The 19,032-nt window shown below is 28.6% G+C and overlaps 1 protein-coding gene across 3 annotated transcripts in view; it reads right to left on the bottom strand.

Moving 5' to 3' along the window:
* LOC105843114 (putative uncharacterized protein DDB_G0267716) overlaps positions 1-19,032 on the bottom strand; it is a 72,274-nt gene that overhangs the window by 25,680 nt on the left and 27,562 nt on the right. For all 3 annotated transcript variants that reach the window (XM_065814589.1, XM_065814587.1, XM_065814588.1), the window contains exons 3-5: positions 15,746-16,512; positions 8,187-8,264; positions 8,054-8,115 (exon numbers count right to left, since the gene is read on the bottom strand). In XM_065814589.1, coding sequence (XP_065670661.1) covers positions 8,054-8,115; positions 8,187-8,264; positions 15,746-16,512 — 907 coding nt within the window. The remainder of the gene's footprint in view (positions 1-8,053; positions 8,116-8,186; positions 8,265-15,745; positions 16,513-19,032) is intronic.

Raw genomic sequence — 19,032 nt, 5'->3', positions numbered from 1 at the left:
AATAGCAGTAATTTAAATTGCATTACTAATAGCAGTAATTTAAATTGCATTACTAATAGCCTTAGTTATGCTAGCTAATAGCTAGCATAACTAAGGCTGCTAGAGCCTAAAGTTACTAGAGTCACAAGTTGACTATAGTAAAATTCAGTATCTGTGTTACTTAAAATATAATTATAATTGCAATCAATATAAGACATTATAAATATAAGCCAATTATAAATGTGGTATTTAGATTTTATTTTTGAAATGCATCATCTTGAACTTTTCATAATTAAATTTTTTGAGCCAAATAAATGATCATGACTTCATTATATGAATTATTTATATTATTTTGAAGTCTTATTAAATCATTATGATTTTTTATGTTTACTATTTTACTGTCATTAACGTAAAGTTTAGGGTTTTTCGATCTTGATCTGGTAGATCATTAATGAAAAGTGGATATAATATAATATGTATATCTCATACTGTAACATGATATAATATACATAAAACTGTACTAAATATATATCTATATATATCTCTATATATAACTACCTCTCTCTCTTTATATATATATATATATATATATATATATATATATATATATATATATATATATATATATATATATATATATATATATATATATATATATATATATATATATATATATATATATATATATAAATAAATATATATTAATATATATATATATTAATACAAAGGCTCTACCATAAAACATTGAAATGAGGTTGGCAATTTTTCACCCACCTCAAACATTTTTAGGTCGCCATTGCTGAATGCTGATCCTAATTCCGATATATATATATATATATATATATATATATATATATATATATATATATATATATATATATATATATATATATATATATATATTTATATATATATATTAGGGCTGCGGAAATTAACGATTAATTAATCGATTAATCGCTAATTTAATTAATCAATTAAAATTTCTTTAATCAGTAATATTTCGATTAATTTTTGCCGGTTTTCCGTTACTTATTTTTTTTTTTTTTTTTTTGCCGTACATATATATATTTACAAGTTTCGTATATTATAATAGTAATATTTACAAGTTTCCTTAGTCAAAATATATAAACGAGATTATAATTATAATTAAAATAGTACAGACAGGACTTCAAGAAGATCGTACTGATCTTATCACGAAGCCCTTACAAGTGAATAATATATATTATGTTCAATATAGGTAATATATTATATACTAAGTACAACTAGTTGTATTAAAACTACTCGAATATTAAAGTTAACTTTAATATTCTTCAATTAGAATAAACTCAAGATTACCTGTTTCTCTCATATTATATTTATTAACGTTATTTATAAAGAAATTATTTGTGAAGTGGTATGGTACTTGGCCTAATTTAAATTTTAGCATGAACAATATATTTTGATATCTGTTAATTTGATAAATGTTAAGCATAAAAATTTATAAAAAAAATATATTGTTTTCATATAAATCATTTGCAAAGAAGTTATTTTCAGTTTTAAAAGTTTTAAAAACGTCTAAACGCAACTTTTCAAAATCAATTGTTTCAAAGTCATTAGCCATGACGAAAAAGAGTATTAAATTTAGAATTTTTCAATAGAATTCGATAAATATAAAATTAATTTTGAAAGCGCGTACCTTGAAAATCTCGACTAAAAATTTTGTCATATTTTAAAATACTTACTGACCTGGGAACATTATCTTACATTTCTATATCCGTTTCTAAAGTAAACAAAGTTTGTTTTGCAAATATGGCTGCGGCAACGTTTCTGTCAAACATTTAACTGGAAAGTTAAGCAAGCATTTTGTTTTCAAGTTGAATGCTGATGGTAAAGTAGACGAAGGTGATAAAATAAACTGCGTTCACTGCAATAAACAGTTTGCTTTCCGTGGCTCAAACACATCACTGACTTATCACCTTCAGCACAAGCATCCTCTGAAATATCAACAGGTTGTCGACAGTAAACGTAAGATGATCCCTCAGATAAAATCAATCACCAATTTATTTACGTGTTAGTCAAACAAGCCTGTCAGTGAAAAGGTCTCAGCGGACCTGAAGGTGGCAATAGCTCATTGGATTGCCAGTTCTGGACGTTCAACAGCAATTGTAGAAGATGCTGGACTAGAGGCGGTGCTTCGTATTGCCCTTCAAAACCAGACTTATACTTTGCCCAGTCGCCGTACAATCGACACTGTCATTGGAGAGATGTACAATGAGAAGTTGAATGAGCACAAGAAAGCTCTAGAATGCATTCATAGTATTGCTCTAACTACTGACTTTTGGACCTCCACCAACAATGAATCGTACTGTGGGATAACAGGTCATTAGATTGATTCTGAGTGGAAACTGACATCTGTCGCTTTAGCTTGCATAAATGTTGAAGAAAGGCACACTGCTGATAATGTTGCCAGTTTCTATATGAGTATATTGGTAGTGAACAGCATTTTTGCGCAAACTTCTGCGGGTTAATGATGACGATCCAGGGTATATAGCACGTTTCAAATCTGCAACACTAAATGACTTCTCAGGTCGCATTGAAAACATTGATGCATTGCCAACGTTGCAAATGGCTGTGGCATTAGACCCACGTTACAAGAAACTCGGCTGTCTCTCAAGAGAGAAACGTGAAGCAGTTTGGACAATACTTTCTAATGCATTTCGGGTGTACTGTAACCAAAGACAGAGAGCTGAACGTGAAACTACTACCAGCACTGGCGAGGCATCAGAACCTGTGCGTAAGAAACTGAAACTTACTCTGTTGGTCAGCGACTCGGAATCGCAATCCTCATCAGATGAATCACAAACAGTAAATGGCTCTCTGGCTGAGCTTACACGATATCAAGAAGAAGGTGTAATTCCAGAAACTGAGAATCCCCATTATGTGGTGGCAACTGAACAGGCATCGTTACCCTAACCTGAGCAGTTTTGTGCAGACAATTCTGTGTGTACCTGCCACTTCTGTTCCTTGTGAAAGACTGTTTAGTTTGTCAGGGTACATTGTCAACAAACTGCGATCTTATCTACTTCCAGAAAACGTTAACGCCCTTGTTCGTTTACGTGACTGGCTAAAGTGATGCCTACTTGTACTTGTCAATTAAACTGAATACAGTATAGCAGGGATTAAGTGTCTTGTTTGTTAACGTTTGTGGATACTGTAGTTAGTTAACGTTTACCGATAACAACTTCACCTCACCAGTGGTGAAAAGCAGGTTATTCTGTCGACTTCAGAATTAATCGAAATTAATCGATTAATCGATTAAAATTTTAGACGATTAATCGAACAAAAAAAAATTAATCAGTACCAGCCCTAATATATATATATATATAAAGAATGGAAGGTAAAAAATCAACAAACTATGCCACTTTTAATTACTTTTGATTGTCTAACACTTTCGTGTTATCTAAAAATTAAAACCATAAATTTAATTGAAAATTAATAGTTTTTAAATTATTGCAAAAACGCAAACTTAATTGACTAGAACTTTTTTTTTTAATGCAGAATATATTTTTCTTTTTTTATTACTTTATACTCTTTTTATTTTTCTTGTTTAATTTTTATTTTAGTGTACATAGAGGTGCTGCTACATCGACTGAAGATTCAGCAAGAACAGGCAATCTTTTTATTAACAGGCAACATACCTGTTATGGTCTTGCAGAAGTGTTCTCCGGAACTGTCATCTATACTTTCACAACTATTTAACAAGTGCTTATCAGAGTCTTGTTTTTCCAGCCTGCTGGAAAACAGCATCTGTTATCCCTATTTTCCAAAATTCTGGATAGCAATCTGACTCGCCTAACTACTGTCCTATTAGCCTTCTTACTATCATAAGCAAGTTTTTTGAGTCTTTAATTAACAAACATTTTATTTCTTATCTTGAATCTAATAACTTACTTTCTGATCATCAATATGTATTTTTATCTTCTCTACTACTGTTGATTTGTTAACAGTATTAAATGCTGGTTTTCTCCATAAGTTCTTTTTTTTAGTGTATCAGGTAACATCTTTAAGATTATTGAATTCTTCCTTACCAATTGTAGTATAAAAGTTGTCCTCTATAGATAGCACTCTTCTTCATATACTGTAACTTAAGGGGATCTTCAAGGTTCTATCCTTGGCCCTATACTTTTTTTAACTTACATTAACAATCTCCCAGGAATTCTCACATATAAGGCGGCATTGTTCCCTGATGATACTACCATTTATTCTTGTGTTGATAAGAAGACCAAAAATTTTTATTCATTTAGTTTTTTTCCTTGAACATCAGTACTTTGGAATTTGCTTCCTTTATCTTGTTTTCATGATTCACATAACTTGCAATCTTTTAAGTCGTTTGTTAATTGTTATCTTAATCTATAAACTTCATCTTTTCTTTTCCAGTAACTTCTAACTCCAATAGTGGCTGCTCGAAGCTTCGTCGAAAGCAAAGATGTTAATATATATATACATACATATGCGTGTGTGTATGTGTGTGCACAACACAATTAATTTTAAAAGTACAGTCGACTCTCGATATCTCGAACACTAAGGGGACCGGAAAAAAAGTTCGAGATATCGAGAGTTTGAGATATCAAGAAAAGGGTTGAAAATAAATAAAATTGCCCGATTTTCATTAAAACAAGTTATTTTTCTGACAAAAATCATTAACAACAAAAACTACAACTTTTGGAAAAAATCTGTTATCTGATATTGCTTTAAATTATCCATCTTTTCCATCTTCATTAAATCCTCAAGTTTTAGTGCTTGGGATTGTATTTCATTTCCGTATTTTGAGCTGTATAGCGAAGCATTTTGAATTGTTTCAAAAGGAATTTCTAATTGAATATCAGATGGGCATGGCGGGGCTTCGACGTCAATAGCTTTGTCAATGCTATCTTCAACTTCATTATCGTCGTTTTCAAAATTAGGGTCTAAAATCTGAGCAATGATTTCAGCATCAGTAGCAAGTGAACCGGTGGTTACTACATCGCAATCTAAACCAATGTAAGATTCCGCTGAGAGATCTTCTTGGACGGCACGAGGATCTAACTCTCGCAAACGGTTAAGTTCTTCTGTCAAAAATTTAAAAGAATGATCATCATCAGCTTCTTCAATACTCTTGTTTGTTTTGCTGATACCAGCTTTTTTAAAGCAGTTGATGACAGTCTCCTTCGACACAGCATTCCACGAAGAAACAAGATCTTTCATTGCTTGAAGTATAGAAATTTTTGGCATGGGTTCGTTATTATCGACAGCCTTGATATACAAACGCACAATTTTGTGACGATAATGAGCTTTAAGACTTCATATTACGCCTTGATCCATTGGCTGAAGGACAGATGTGGTGTTAGGGGGGAAAAATATTAGGTTGATGTTGCTTAGCCCTTCAATGTGTGGGTGGGCAGAACAGTTATCCACCAGGAGTGCTACTTTCCTGTCTTGAGCACGAAAAAATGAGTCAAGTTTCATTACCCATTCTGTAAAAAGGTCTCCGGTCATCCAACTTTTTAGCTGATTTTTATATGCGCAAGGAAGTTGTTTAATGTGCTTAAAACACCGTGGGTTTTTAGATTTTCCAATAACAAACATAGGTAATTTTTCTCCTGTTGCACTCCCTGCTGCTAGGCCTGTTAGTCTGACTTTACTATTTTTTCCCCCAAAACATTTTTCTCGTGATAAATGGTATGTTTTGTTTGGTAGGCACTGGTAAAATAGTCCAAACTCATCGGCATTGAAAATGTTTTCAAGCTTGTAATTCAAAAGCAATGTTGGAAGTGTAGTTTCATTCCACGAAGCAGTCATATTATTCGTCACGGCGGCACTTTTGCCTGAGATTATTTTAAAGCTGATGCCGTTCCTAAAAATAGGAACAGAATAATTGAATTTTAACTACACGTTTAAAAACTAAATAAATTAAATATAAACAGATACATGTTATTTGTTTATATTAAAATTGAACAAGATTTGACAAAATTTAACTGACCTTTCTTTCCAATTATGAAACCAACAATCAGATGCTTTAAAATCCAACTCTCCTAATGCTTCTGCAAATTTTAGTGCCTTTTCTTTTAGTATGGTACCATCAATTGGTACTTGTTGACTTCTTTTTGCAACGAACCACGTGTATATGGCCTTGTCTACATTTTTGAAATTACCACTACGAAGTTTCTTCCGTTTAGATTTTGTGCCATTTTTTTCCAGTGAGGTTACTAACTTGGTTTTATTTTTAATCCAGGTTGATAATGTGTTCTTTGGGACTCCATACTTTTTGGCAACCTCTTTGATAGACATCCCAGTCTCTAGGTCTTTTAATGCCTTGCATTTTTCTATTATAGATTTGTTCGTGAGTTTTCGTTTAACGAGCGGCATGTTGCTGCGTTTGACAAAAAGAATAAATTATATATTAAAGGAAAACTTTTCAGAAATTCGATTCTTAAAAAAAATCGAATTTAAAAATCGCATTAAAAATTTTTTTTTTTCGAAAATTGGAATTTAAAAAAATTAAATTTTATTAAAACATTTTTGAAAAAAAAAATGTTGAAAAGTTCGAGATAACGAGAGAAAATTGCCCTGTGGACAGAAAATATTGTTCGAGATACCAAAAAGTTCGAGATAATAAGGTTCGAGATATCGAGAGGATTTTAGCCTAAACTAGTACGTTATGTCCATGGGACCGCTAAAAAAGTTCGAGATACTCAAAAGTTCGAGATATCAAGTATTCGAGATATCGAGAGTCGACTGTATTACACAAAATAGGGTGTTCAATCTTCTTAAAAAAACAGAGCAATTAAAACTTTTTTTTTCTGATGAGTCTTTATTGATGAAACACTGTAAAATTTGATAAGTGATATTAAATATGCATTAAATTAATTGTGAATGCATATAAAATAAACATTTTAAAATTACAACAAAATCGCAGACTTAATTGACTTGAATCTTTTTTTTAAATGTAGAATGTGTTTGTTTTTATTTTTTAATGTTTTATACTATTTTTTATTATTTAATTTTATTTGTTTTATCATATTTTTTTCAATTTTGTTTTACAAATTTATTTAGAATTTGGCACAGCGGAATGTGCATACATAGACTGACTTAAATAGGTAGAAGATGCAAGGACTACAACTACATTGACTCAGGGTATTGGCTTGGCAATCTTTTTATTAAAAAAAATTTCTTGTCTTATTTTTAAATTTTTTTTTAATGTCAAACTTTTTTTATGATGAATACTGGATCTTCTTGACTCTACTCAGTAATAATATAATAAAATAAATAAAAGTTAAAAAAAAAAACTTAAAATATAATTTTCTAATTCTTACTTAAAACCCATTAAAAGTATTTCCATATTTTTATATATTTTTCAAATTTTTCCATATTGTGGTATAGTAAAAAAACACTTGCTTTGTAAGCAAGAAATACCAAGATTAGTTCCCATCACAGCCATGTTAGTACTATGCTTAACTTATTTCATTGGGTAGCAGCCATGTTCGAGTACTAGGGTTATCACTCAATACAACATACATTTAACATTTATCATACATTTTGTAAGAAAATTATAAAACATTAATAATATTCATAATTTTAACTTTAAAAATTATTTGCAGACAATTATAAATATTCGAAACAAGGACTCTCAAGGTTAAAAATGTACTAAGACTTAAAAAACATATGCTTATGTTGAAATTCAAAATTTATTCACATGCATAATATTAAAACATTTTTTCCTATTCACGCATTCCAATATTATCATATAGTACAAAATATTCAGATTTTTATTTTATGGATGTTAAGTAGTCAGGAGTTGTCAGAAGAAATTGGTCATTAGTGGATCAGCAATAATTATTTAATAGTAATTAGTAGTTAGGGTTAGCTAGGTGCAAGGTATAGAAGAAAACAACAAGGTACTTGGTAGAGGGCAACTAGGAACTAACAAGGAACTAGTTGAGTATATGTAAGTATTGGTGAAGCATAGTTACCCCGGTAGTAATTTTCAAGCAATAATATAATGCAGACCTTTAAAAATTATATATCTATATATAAATAATTTTAAAAAACAAATTACCACATTGATCTAAAGATGAAGTAGTTTATTTCAAAATTATCTGATATCTCAGTATGCGTACCCTAAATAAAATTTAAAAAAATCAATTTAATTTTAAAACAGCAAATAAGTTTAATAACACACAACAGCAGACCTGCACAGTTAAAGCCTTGCCCATCCAAACATCATTAACCACCTGATTTGCAAATGTGTTTTGTTGCAAAAATATCTCCTACATTAATAAATAGATAAATATATATATATATATATATATATATATATATATATATATATATATATATATAAATATATATATGTATATATATATAAATATAAATATAAAATCTTCGAAAGATAAAATATATTTAGAATTCAATAAATATGGCAATAAACTTTTTGAAAAAATATATATTTGTTTTTATTTTAATATATATTGTTTAATATTTTGCTGATCTATTGTGATATATATATATTTTTAAATTATACTAGATGATGCTGATCATAGATCAGCAAAATATTGAACAATATCATCAAAATAAAAACAAATATATTTATTTTCAAAAAGTATAAATGCAGCCGTATTTATTGAATTCTACATATGGGCATTTCCATTCCAGTGAGTTAAAAAAAGTGAAATTTAAAAACAATTATTTTTTCAATTTGGAAGATGGAATTCAAAATAAGATATGTGATATTTTGATTATCCAAAAAAAAAAAAAATAAAAAAAATATCGGACACAAGTTTTTCTCTATTTTTTAATTATTCAAACTTTGCATTAAATAAAAAAAATTTTTCGAGACAAAAAACAAGAATTCTTATTACATGTGCTTATGATGTTTATTTTCATGTTGATTTTATGGCCCAGATTTAAATTACAAACTTGCTGATTAATTAGTTTGAATAGTTTAGTTGGATTGAAAATAGTTGCCTAAAAGAATTTAGAATTAAAATTAACAAAGTTAAGCATTCAATAGTTCAAAAATTTTTTTAGAAAGAAACATCTAGAATATCAGATTGCTGAAACTAAATAAATGAAAAGGGGAAAGTATGTCAAAAAATTGTGAAAGAAACGAAAGCGAGAGGTAAAACAATCTACATCTACATTTGGAAAGGCACTAAAAAAAATTAATTCAGCATTACCTGCCGATTCCAACAAAAGAAAATACCTTTTGAAAGAAGTTAGTTAACGTGAAAATATACTACTTTCTGATATTTCAGAATCAGGCTCTGACTATGTCGGATTGGACAACATTATTTGCAAAGTTCTTGATTTTTATTTGTCAGAAGATATCAGTAAAATGGCTCCAGGTTGCAAAGATGTTGCTATTAATGAGAAAACAAAAGAGAAGGTATGACACATGTAAACAAAAGAGAAGGTATGACACATGTATATGTAGGAATCACACTTTATTTAATAAGGTTTTCAGTTTTTTAAAATAATTTTTGTTTTTTTTCAGAAACAAATTTGTCACATGCTGATGACCATAGGAGAAGCATATTCACTTTTTAAAAGTGAACATATTAATTTAAAAGCAGGGAAATTTAAGTTTTAAAATCTGCGGCTATTTTATGTCAAGTTGGTAAGTGATCATCCCCACAATGTTTGCCTTTGCATATATCATGAAAATTTCAGGTTGTTAATGAATGCCCTTTAAAAAAACGGATATTTGTTGCCACCACTCTCTTCTTATTAATATTGATAGTCCTTTTATGGCAATTTGTAACCAATCAGAAATGGTAAACATTGTTATGAAACCATCATCTTCATTATTGGTAAATGCAGTATCATCACCATCTGAAAGATAAAAATTTAATACTATTTCCCCAGGTATATTTGTCTTTGTAGAATTGCATTCTGCTGGTAGAGCAAAGACATACCTTACCGAAGTATTAGAAATAGTAGATATTATGGCACATATTAAATTTCTAAAAGAACAAAATGAACTCTTTTTATAAATATCCATCTGTAGACGACTTCTCCTGGCATGACTTGTGTGAGTTAAAATTGTTAATACTGCAACCACACTTTGATAACCATGGACACATTACTATTGAGTCCAAGCGTTACAACTAAACTTATTGTAAAAAATTTGATATTATAACTTTCTTATTATAAATATAATGTATTACCTACATAATACATAATTTATCTTTAATATAATACATTAAAATATCGTTTTTTAATTAAATGTATACTTATTATAATTAGTATTGATATATTGATACGTTATTTATGATAGTCATAATCAATTTATTTCCAAAAATACAATCCAAAAATGACTAATGTTTGCATGTTTCATTTGTTACTTTTTTTTTGTCTGTGCATGATTTTGGTTTAAACTACTATTGTGGAACAAAGATACATTGTAGAGTGCTGTAACTATATAATAATTTTTAAGAATGCTTGTATAATTACCTATAAAAAATAAAGCACCTGTCACTGATACATTTTTGGAGAAAATAAGGTTCATTTATTATTTCTTTTGTTGCTTTTTTCTGTTTCATACGTAACTCCATTAAAAAATTAATTTATTCTAAAATTAAACAACCCATAGATACCATACTTTTTATAGGAAATATATACATAGATGTCATTTAAATAAAAGTCGGAGATAACAAACATTTTAAAAGTAATATTATGGTACAAGTTAACAATCGTTAATATTACTTGGTTCTCCATATTTTCTTTGCTTATTAGTTGATCATTGTCATAACCTTTACAAAGATGCATAAAAAACTCCAATTTTAAGACCAGTATAATACATGTTTGAGGGTTTACTCTCAAGGCCTGGAAACTTGATTATTACACTATAATTGGAACTTAAATTTTAAATTATAACTTAAGCTGTAAATTATAACAGTAACTTACGCTATTTTAAACTCTGCCAAACGAGAAAATTATAAGATAATATTCAAAATTTCCTTCAGAAATATAATTAGATTGATGTTTATCATTTAATATTTTAAATTCAAGACTGCCCATTTCAGCTTAAATAGTTTCACGCTCTCTCTCCATTAATTGAGATTTTACAAAACTTGTTAAAGATGAAAAGAAAATAAGTATTTCATTAACTTTCATTGAGGAGTACTTTCCATTGAAAGCTGAAAATAATTTAGGAATGCAATACTGATCATTTAACCCATTTATATATATATATATATATATATATATATATATATATATATATATATATATATATATATATATATATATATATATATATATATATTCATTAATATAGTAATGTAGTTGTTTGCAGAAAAAACTGAATTTTGTTGAAATTAAAATTTACAAGCCAATGTGAGCCCCAATCTGTTACAGAAGTGAGATCAAATCCAAGATCGGCTGCCTGTTTTAAGGGATTAAAAAGAGAAGACTTTTTGTCCAGACAAGAGTATAAAATTGAGTCATCAGCAAAAGGAGCTACTTTAGATGTAAGGTAGTCAGGAAGATCATTAATGTAGATAAGAAACAAAACAGGACCAAGGATAGAACCTTGAGATACCCCAGAATTTGCTGGAAATATAGAAGAGTGTTGGCCTAGAGGATGACTTTATTAAAGTGGTTAAAAAGAAATGATTTGATAATCTTAAAAACTTTCCCAGATACAACATATGAAACAAGCTTATGGAGAAGACTAGCATGCCAAACTTTTTTCAAAAGCCTTAGGTATGTCAAGAGCAATAGCCCTAGCCTCCCTCCTCCATCTAATGCACAATAAAATCTTTGAGTCACAGCAGTTAAGAATTCAACCGTAGAACGAGAGGAATTTACTTGCTCAATCACAGTACCAACAACATTACTATATTAATGAATGGCAAACTTCTCACAGAGTCGTCTTCTTTACACCTTCTTGGATTATTGTTTACTACTGACCTTTCATGGAAACCATATATACTATTTGATTGCTAAATTAGCATCTGCTAAGGTTGCTTCTCTTTATCGTGCTCATCATTTTCTCTCTCCTGATTCCATTCTCTACCTCTACAGGTACAGGTTTATATAAAATATTTGCTTTAAGAAAATATGTTTATATAAAACATATACTTTAAGAAAAATATTTTATCTTAAGGAAAACTTGAAATTAAGGTAAATCTACTTTATATAGTTGTAGGCATTAGTTAGTAACTGACCTAACACTACATCACTAACACTACATCAGAGATTCAAGCATAACACAAACATACATATAGTAATTTAAGGGTAAAGTAACACTGCACCATAAGTTCACACAAATATACATATAGCAACTTATGAGTGAACAAATACTGCCCCTGAGGTTTAGATAGAAAAAAAACATACATATTATAAATATAGCTGAATTACATTAAAAGACTGGGTCTGAGTTTGATAGAAAGGTGAACTTTAGCCAGGATCAGGCTGTAGTACCAGCTTCATAAGATAGAAAACAAAACAATATTATTTTTCAAAGTGCCTTAGCTTTAGTTCATAGTAGATAAGTATATTCCAACAATTTACTGAACAAAGCTTACTAATGTAACAATAGTAAGGAATAGAGTGATGTGATTTTCATAGCTAAAATATGTTTGAAATATTCCTGAGACGCATATGGTTATATTAGTTATAACAGAAAAGTAAAAAAGTATTTTTGGATTTAGATGAGTTACTGAGTTTCTTGAGACCCAGCAATTTTGACGGGTGCTAGTATATATGAAAGTTTTAATGATTAAATTAAAATATTTAATAAAATTTAAAATAAAACAACTTTTTTATGTACATTTTTATTTCTTTTTTAATAAAATTTTTCATTTAAATAAATTTTTTATTTAAATATTATTTTAAAATCAAGAATTTTATTCCACTTCTTTCAGTCCCAGGGTAAAAAAATTTATAAAAAAAATTTCACTTAAATTAGGACCTGTCAAAAATCTTGGATTCTAGAGAAACCTCAGGCACTAGTGATTGACCTAAACAGAAAAAAAGCTGAAACTGAAATGAACAATTGATGGGGGAGGGGTTTAATAAAAAGGGGGAGGGGGAGGGAGTTTTTTATGTTACAATATAAGTATTTTTAATAAAAAAAAGTTGAGTTTATAAATCTGTAATATTATTTTTCCAAAACACACTTAAAACTATTTAATTCTAGTGTGGCTTGTGGTCAAATGTGCATTTTCGAACAGCTGCTTTATCATAATTTTAATAGGATTTAACATGCTGATACATTTTATACTTTGGTGAGAAATAAACCAAAAGCTAATTTTTGACAAATCAAGATTTACTAGGTCGGCGAAGTTTTTGTTTTTATCAGTGACTGAAAAAAGTTTCTAATTTTTAAGGCTGATTTAACTGATTTTTTTTTTTTTAAATTATCAGATATAAAGTTTTTGTTGCCAACATGTAAAAATTAATTAATGAGAAGGAAAGAGGAGGAGAGGCGAGGGGAGGGACCTTAATAAGCTTTGAGGTAATTTTTTAAATAAAGGACAACAATTTGCAACTCAGGCAAATCTAGTTTCAAAAATTTTTCTAACCAATCCACTCATAAACTCAGTATAATATAGCCAACATTAAAAGAACTGAAGAAGCAAGAGAAATTAAATCATCAATTAAAGAGCAAATTAAATCTTTGAATTTTTAATTGACAATAAAACTTATGAAAAGTAGGAATCAATGTACTGATTAAAAAGCAAAGTAAAATCAATAAAGATTTTCAACAAATAGAAACTTGTCTGCCATAATAAATTTAACAAATTGAAGATGGTCAGCTATAATAAATTCAACAAATGGAAGCTGGTTTGCCATATCAAAATCAACAAGTAAAAAAAAGCTGGTCTGCCATAATGAATTCAAAAAAGGCCAAGAATTGGATCTTAGCATAAAAAGTATTTAATTTGCAAAGATAATAGTGAAAAGATAGTTTGTCAAGTTATAAAACTATTTATTCATTAGTTCGAAGTTTTTTCAGCAAATATTTTCAAAGTTATTCCTTTATTTTGTGAATAGTTTTTTTTTTCTTAAAAAAAAAAACTTTAGTTATAGACATTCCATTTAATTAAAAACAAATATTTAATAATCATCTTAGCCAGGTTTTATAAACTATTTTGTATTTTCGTGAACCAATAATAGTGTAAAAATTTGAGGTTTCAATATTTTTATAATGCATATATTTTTTACAACAAGGAATGAGGAATTTTGCCAGTCAAGAACTAAAGGAAAGCACAAGGAAACCAAAGGTTTATATGAGATCTACTCATAAAAAAAAGTTCTTTGTTATGCATTGAAGATAGTGTTTTTTATGAATTTGATTGTATTCTGGTTCCATGAAGAAAAACTGGCTTTTGGGTACTAACTTATAAAAAACTGGAAGTTCAAGCTGAGAAGTGTGTGCTTAAGTATCTAAAAGTCGGAAATGACTATTGTGATGTTTTGATGATTGTGTATTAGAGTACAGTGAAGTTTTAATAATGAAGATTTTGGGATTCATCTGCCTATGAGGAAGAAGGCTGATAATGTTCAGGTATTTACTCTTAACAAGTATATCCTGTCAAAAACTGCCAGAACTGATATTGAAATGGACATTTCCAACAATCAGACAAATTCATTTAAAAATTCTTTTGTTGCTAATGTTAGTAGAAATATTGATGATATTACTTTGTCCCTCAGCTCTGGTCACAGAACCTTTAACAAAACCATACAGGAACATCTACAAGTTAATTAAAATGGCTAACAACATTAACAAACCTATAAACTTAATTTTAATTTTCACACTGTGACTACTGAGAAATGCCTGAGCAATTAAATGAATTCTAATTATGTGTCTTAATAGCAAATGAATTACGATTATGTGTCTTAATAAAGATCATGTCAACAAATACAGAATTCACAAAACTATCTCATATGCAAGAATCATAGGAAAAGCCTTTTACTTTCTAAAGTTAGAGCTACTGCTGCTAAGGATCAGAAAGGTCATTACTCTGAGTGAAGACATCATTAAGAAATTGATATGGCTGACTATATTGATTCATTTACAGTTGTAATGATGTTGGTCTTGTCTATTAATGATGTTAGTCTTGTCTGACAGTGGCCACTATAGAGACATAAAAGTAATGGCAAAGTTTATTTAAAAGATAGAGAACACAACTATGAAGCAGTTAAGAAAATCAGAGCAGTTCTTCCAGCTGTTTCCAATTTTTTACAGTATAAAGATGTTCTCTTATCTCTGACTTCTTATGTTTTTAAAAACTCATGGTTAAACTTTACAATTCTGAGGTACAGTACAGAAAAAAGCAAGGATAAAACTTCCATAATCTTTTACAAAGAATTATCAGGTAATTTTGAGCTTTAACTTTATCGATTAGCTATAACTTTGTCAAATCTGTTGATATGGTCAAAGATTCATCCAAAAGAGAAATAAAACTTATTCAAAATAAAAGTAGAGTGTTTGCAAAAAGATGCAACTTTAGATCTGTGGCGGACATACTTCCAGTCATTTATGTAATTAAATTTAATCAAATTTGTTAGCTAGGAGTAAATTTATGAGGATAAACAAAAAAACCATAGAAAATCACTTTTAGAAAGATTTATGTTTTATTTGAAAAAAGAAATTATTCTTTTTCTCAAATAAAACACTCCTTTGTGTGTGTGTGTGTGTGTGTGTGTGTGTGTGTGTGTGTGTGTGTGTGTGTGTGTGTGTGTGTGTGTGTGTGTGTGAGTGTGTGTGTGCTATTTATAATTATTAAAAATGTAATACCTCTATTTGATTATTTTCTAATTTATTGCATAACTGACTTTTATAATTATTATTTAAAACATTTTCTAATTCTTTATTATCTTGCTTTTTATGATATTCTTTTAACTCAGAGTTCTTTGTTGAATCATTAACTGTCAAATGTTCTTGATTTTTGTTAAAAACATTTTTTTGTACTTGTTCATTAATTACTCCTTGTTTATTTTCAAAATTCATGTTAAATTGTTGAGAAACTTTTCCTTTATGTTTCCAATTGTATAAGTTATTTTCACCATCATTCTTTTCGATTAGTAATAGTGTTTTCTCATCATTATCTTTTTGAATGCATTTTGGTATGTATTTTTTTTTTTTTTTAAAAAAGATTTCATTAATGTCATTATCAACACAATTTGTTACACTGTTGATACCACATTGATATTCTTGACTAACAACACTGTATTTATTTGCTTCAATGCATCTTTTATCAACACTTAACCTTATAGAATCATTTTCACAAAAATCTTTAATTTGGGGATTTTTTCCAATATCACTTTTAGTAAAGGTACTAATTGAAGATTTATTATCTTTACTTTCCCTGAAAAAATCTTTCTGATTATTTAAGGGTTTTTGTTCTTTAAGTACTTTGAGAGAGAAATTTATTTCAATGTTATTTATCGCATTTACAATAGTATTATCAACACCATCTTCATATAACAAAACCTTTTTTACTACTTTATGATCTTCAATTTGATTTCTTTTATTTGGAATAAGCACATGATTATTTGAGCTGCCTTAAAATAAATAAGTTATTACCACATTAAAGATAATCACAAAAATTTAAACCTATCAAATTACATACATACATACCTACCTACCTACATATATACATACATACATACTAACATACATCCCTACTAACATACATACATACATAAATACATACATACACACATACATGTATGTATACATATACATGCATACATATATACAGAGTTTTAGTTTTTAAAGCATAGCTTTTTAGAAACTTTCTCAAATAAGCTGCATTACTATATATTATTTCAATTCAAAATGCAACCACAAAAATTATAAAATTCAACAGCTTTTTTGAAAAAGCTTCAGTGCAAAAGTTTAAAATTAGTAATATCTTCCACAATTAAATCAAGTTTGTGGTAAACAAAAGCAAAATTAAAGGCCAGAATATTTGTGAAATTTGATAATTCATTTACTTTGAGACTTTAAAAGCAGTGAAGTATAACTAGTTGTCAAAATATTTGTAAAATTTTATAATTTACTTAGTGAGGTTTTAAAAGCATGGGAAAGGCTATGAAATTAAAAAAATAATAATAATAATTTTAAAAGCTGTGGGAAAAAATGACTTACAGAAAGATTACAATGAACTTTGCAATGTTTTTAACCCAGGAATAAGTCACATTATAAAAAGATTTCATCAGTGTAAAACTATTAAAAGCAAGACTCACTCTGGAAGATCTAAAGATACAAGTTTACTTTGGAAGACCTAAAGATACAACTTCACTTTGGAAGACCTGAATATACAAGTTCACTCTGAAAGACCTAAAGATACAAGTTCACTTTGGAAGACGTAAAAACACAAGTTCACTTTGGAAGACCTAAAAATACAAGTTCACTTTGGAAGACCTAAAGATACAACTGAAAATGATGATTATTAGTAAGGTATTTCAAAAATAATCCTTCCAAGATTGCTGACAAACTTAAATCAATTATCCATCAGTTTTATGGCACTAACAGTAGATCAATACAACTAAATATTGATTACAACAAAATAATCTCTATGGTCACCACCCAGTTAAGAAACTATGAACTATAAATATGAAGACGAAAAGAAAGGAGAAAATATTATGTCCCATATGGATATGCCACCAAATACTGTCTAATTGAAACTATTTAATCGAAATATTGTAATTTTGTAAGTTTTAGTAAAAATTTAAGCTTTTTTAAAACAAATATTAATTAAATTTCAGTTTTGTTTTTAAATTTTTACGCGGAAACCATTTTAAAAAAACAATTAAATTTTTGTGCTTTGTATTTTGAATTAAAATGCTATAAAGTACAACTGATAACAAAATAAGAAAAAAAACTTGTAAAAAAGTTATGCATTAAAAACTGAAAAAAAAGGCGGTGTTTCTAAACTTTTGCATGCTACTGTACATACATACATATATAAATTAAGCCACTGTCATGTATCAGATAGCTCTTGGCTCAGTACGGGATTTATGTATTCTATATATTGAAATTATTTGCAACAAAAAAAAGAAAGCAAAAAGAATGTAATCTTTTTGGGAAACAAAAGAAAAATGGGCAAATTTTCTTTTCAGACGATAAACAGTTATTAATTAAAGCCATTTACAAAAAAACTACAAAGTTCTGCGGTGAATAAAAAACTATTTAAGTCAATATGTAAATTAATTAGTTTTTATTGAATTTGTATGAAACATTGATTTAAAAATGAATTAGTTTACTAGATATCTTGATAAAAATTTTTTTTACCGTACCGCTGTTTTGTAATAAATTACACACTCCTGTTTTTAATTGGATACATAACATTATTAATTACATTTAATTGTGTTATTTATGCAATCAATTGTGAATCATGACAAGTGGAGGCCCTAACCATTTAAGGCCCTAAGCCTAAGAGTCTAGAGGTATCTTATAAATTTCATTTTTAAAATGTAACACAAGTATTATCAAACAATGTTTAAGAAATTACATAACATGATCGGCCCTTTTGGAGACACTCATTAGCTTGGGTCCCCTCACTAGCTCGGGCCCTGTGTTGTCATTTATACTATATAAATAAATAAAAATTTTAAAAGGTAAACCATATAATTAGTTATTTACATTTTTAAATTAAGTAAAGAGTTTGAGGAGCAAATAATTAGCAAAAGCAATAACTCAGAGATTACTGAAACAGAAGAATTAGTATTAAGGTTTGAGACTTGGAAAGATGGAATTGAAGCAAAAAGGCTAGAGATAAACATGAATAAGACAAAAGTTATGCATTGTAAAGTCAAGAATGAGCAAGCAGAAAATACTGAGAAGTGGCCATGTGGAGTGCGTAGGAAGAGAGTTGGAGCTAACTCCATAGTTTGTACAGTTTGTATGCGATGGTTTCATAAGAGATGTAGATATTGAAGAGAAGTTCTCTAAAGATTGTTGGTTTTGAGTGTAGAAAACTTTTGGTGAGTATAGAGAGGAAGTTAAAAAAGAGATTGAAATAAAAAGTGGAGAAAAGTACTGTGTTTTTGTAAATTTTGTTATCTTGGAGACACAAT

This window comes from Hydra vulgaris, chromosome 12 (assembly GCF_038396675.1).
Source record: "Hydra vulgaris chromosome 12, alternate assembly HydraT2T_AEP".
Taxonomy (NCBI): Eukaryota; Metazoa; Cnidaria; class Hydrozoa; order Anthoathecata; family Hydridae; genus Hydra; species Hydra vulgaris.
This window is presented reverse-complemented; position numbering and strand designations above follow the sequence as displayed.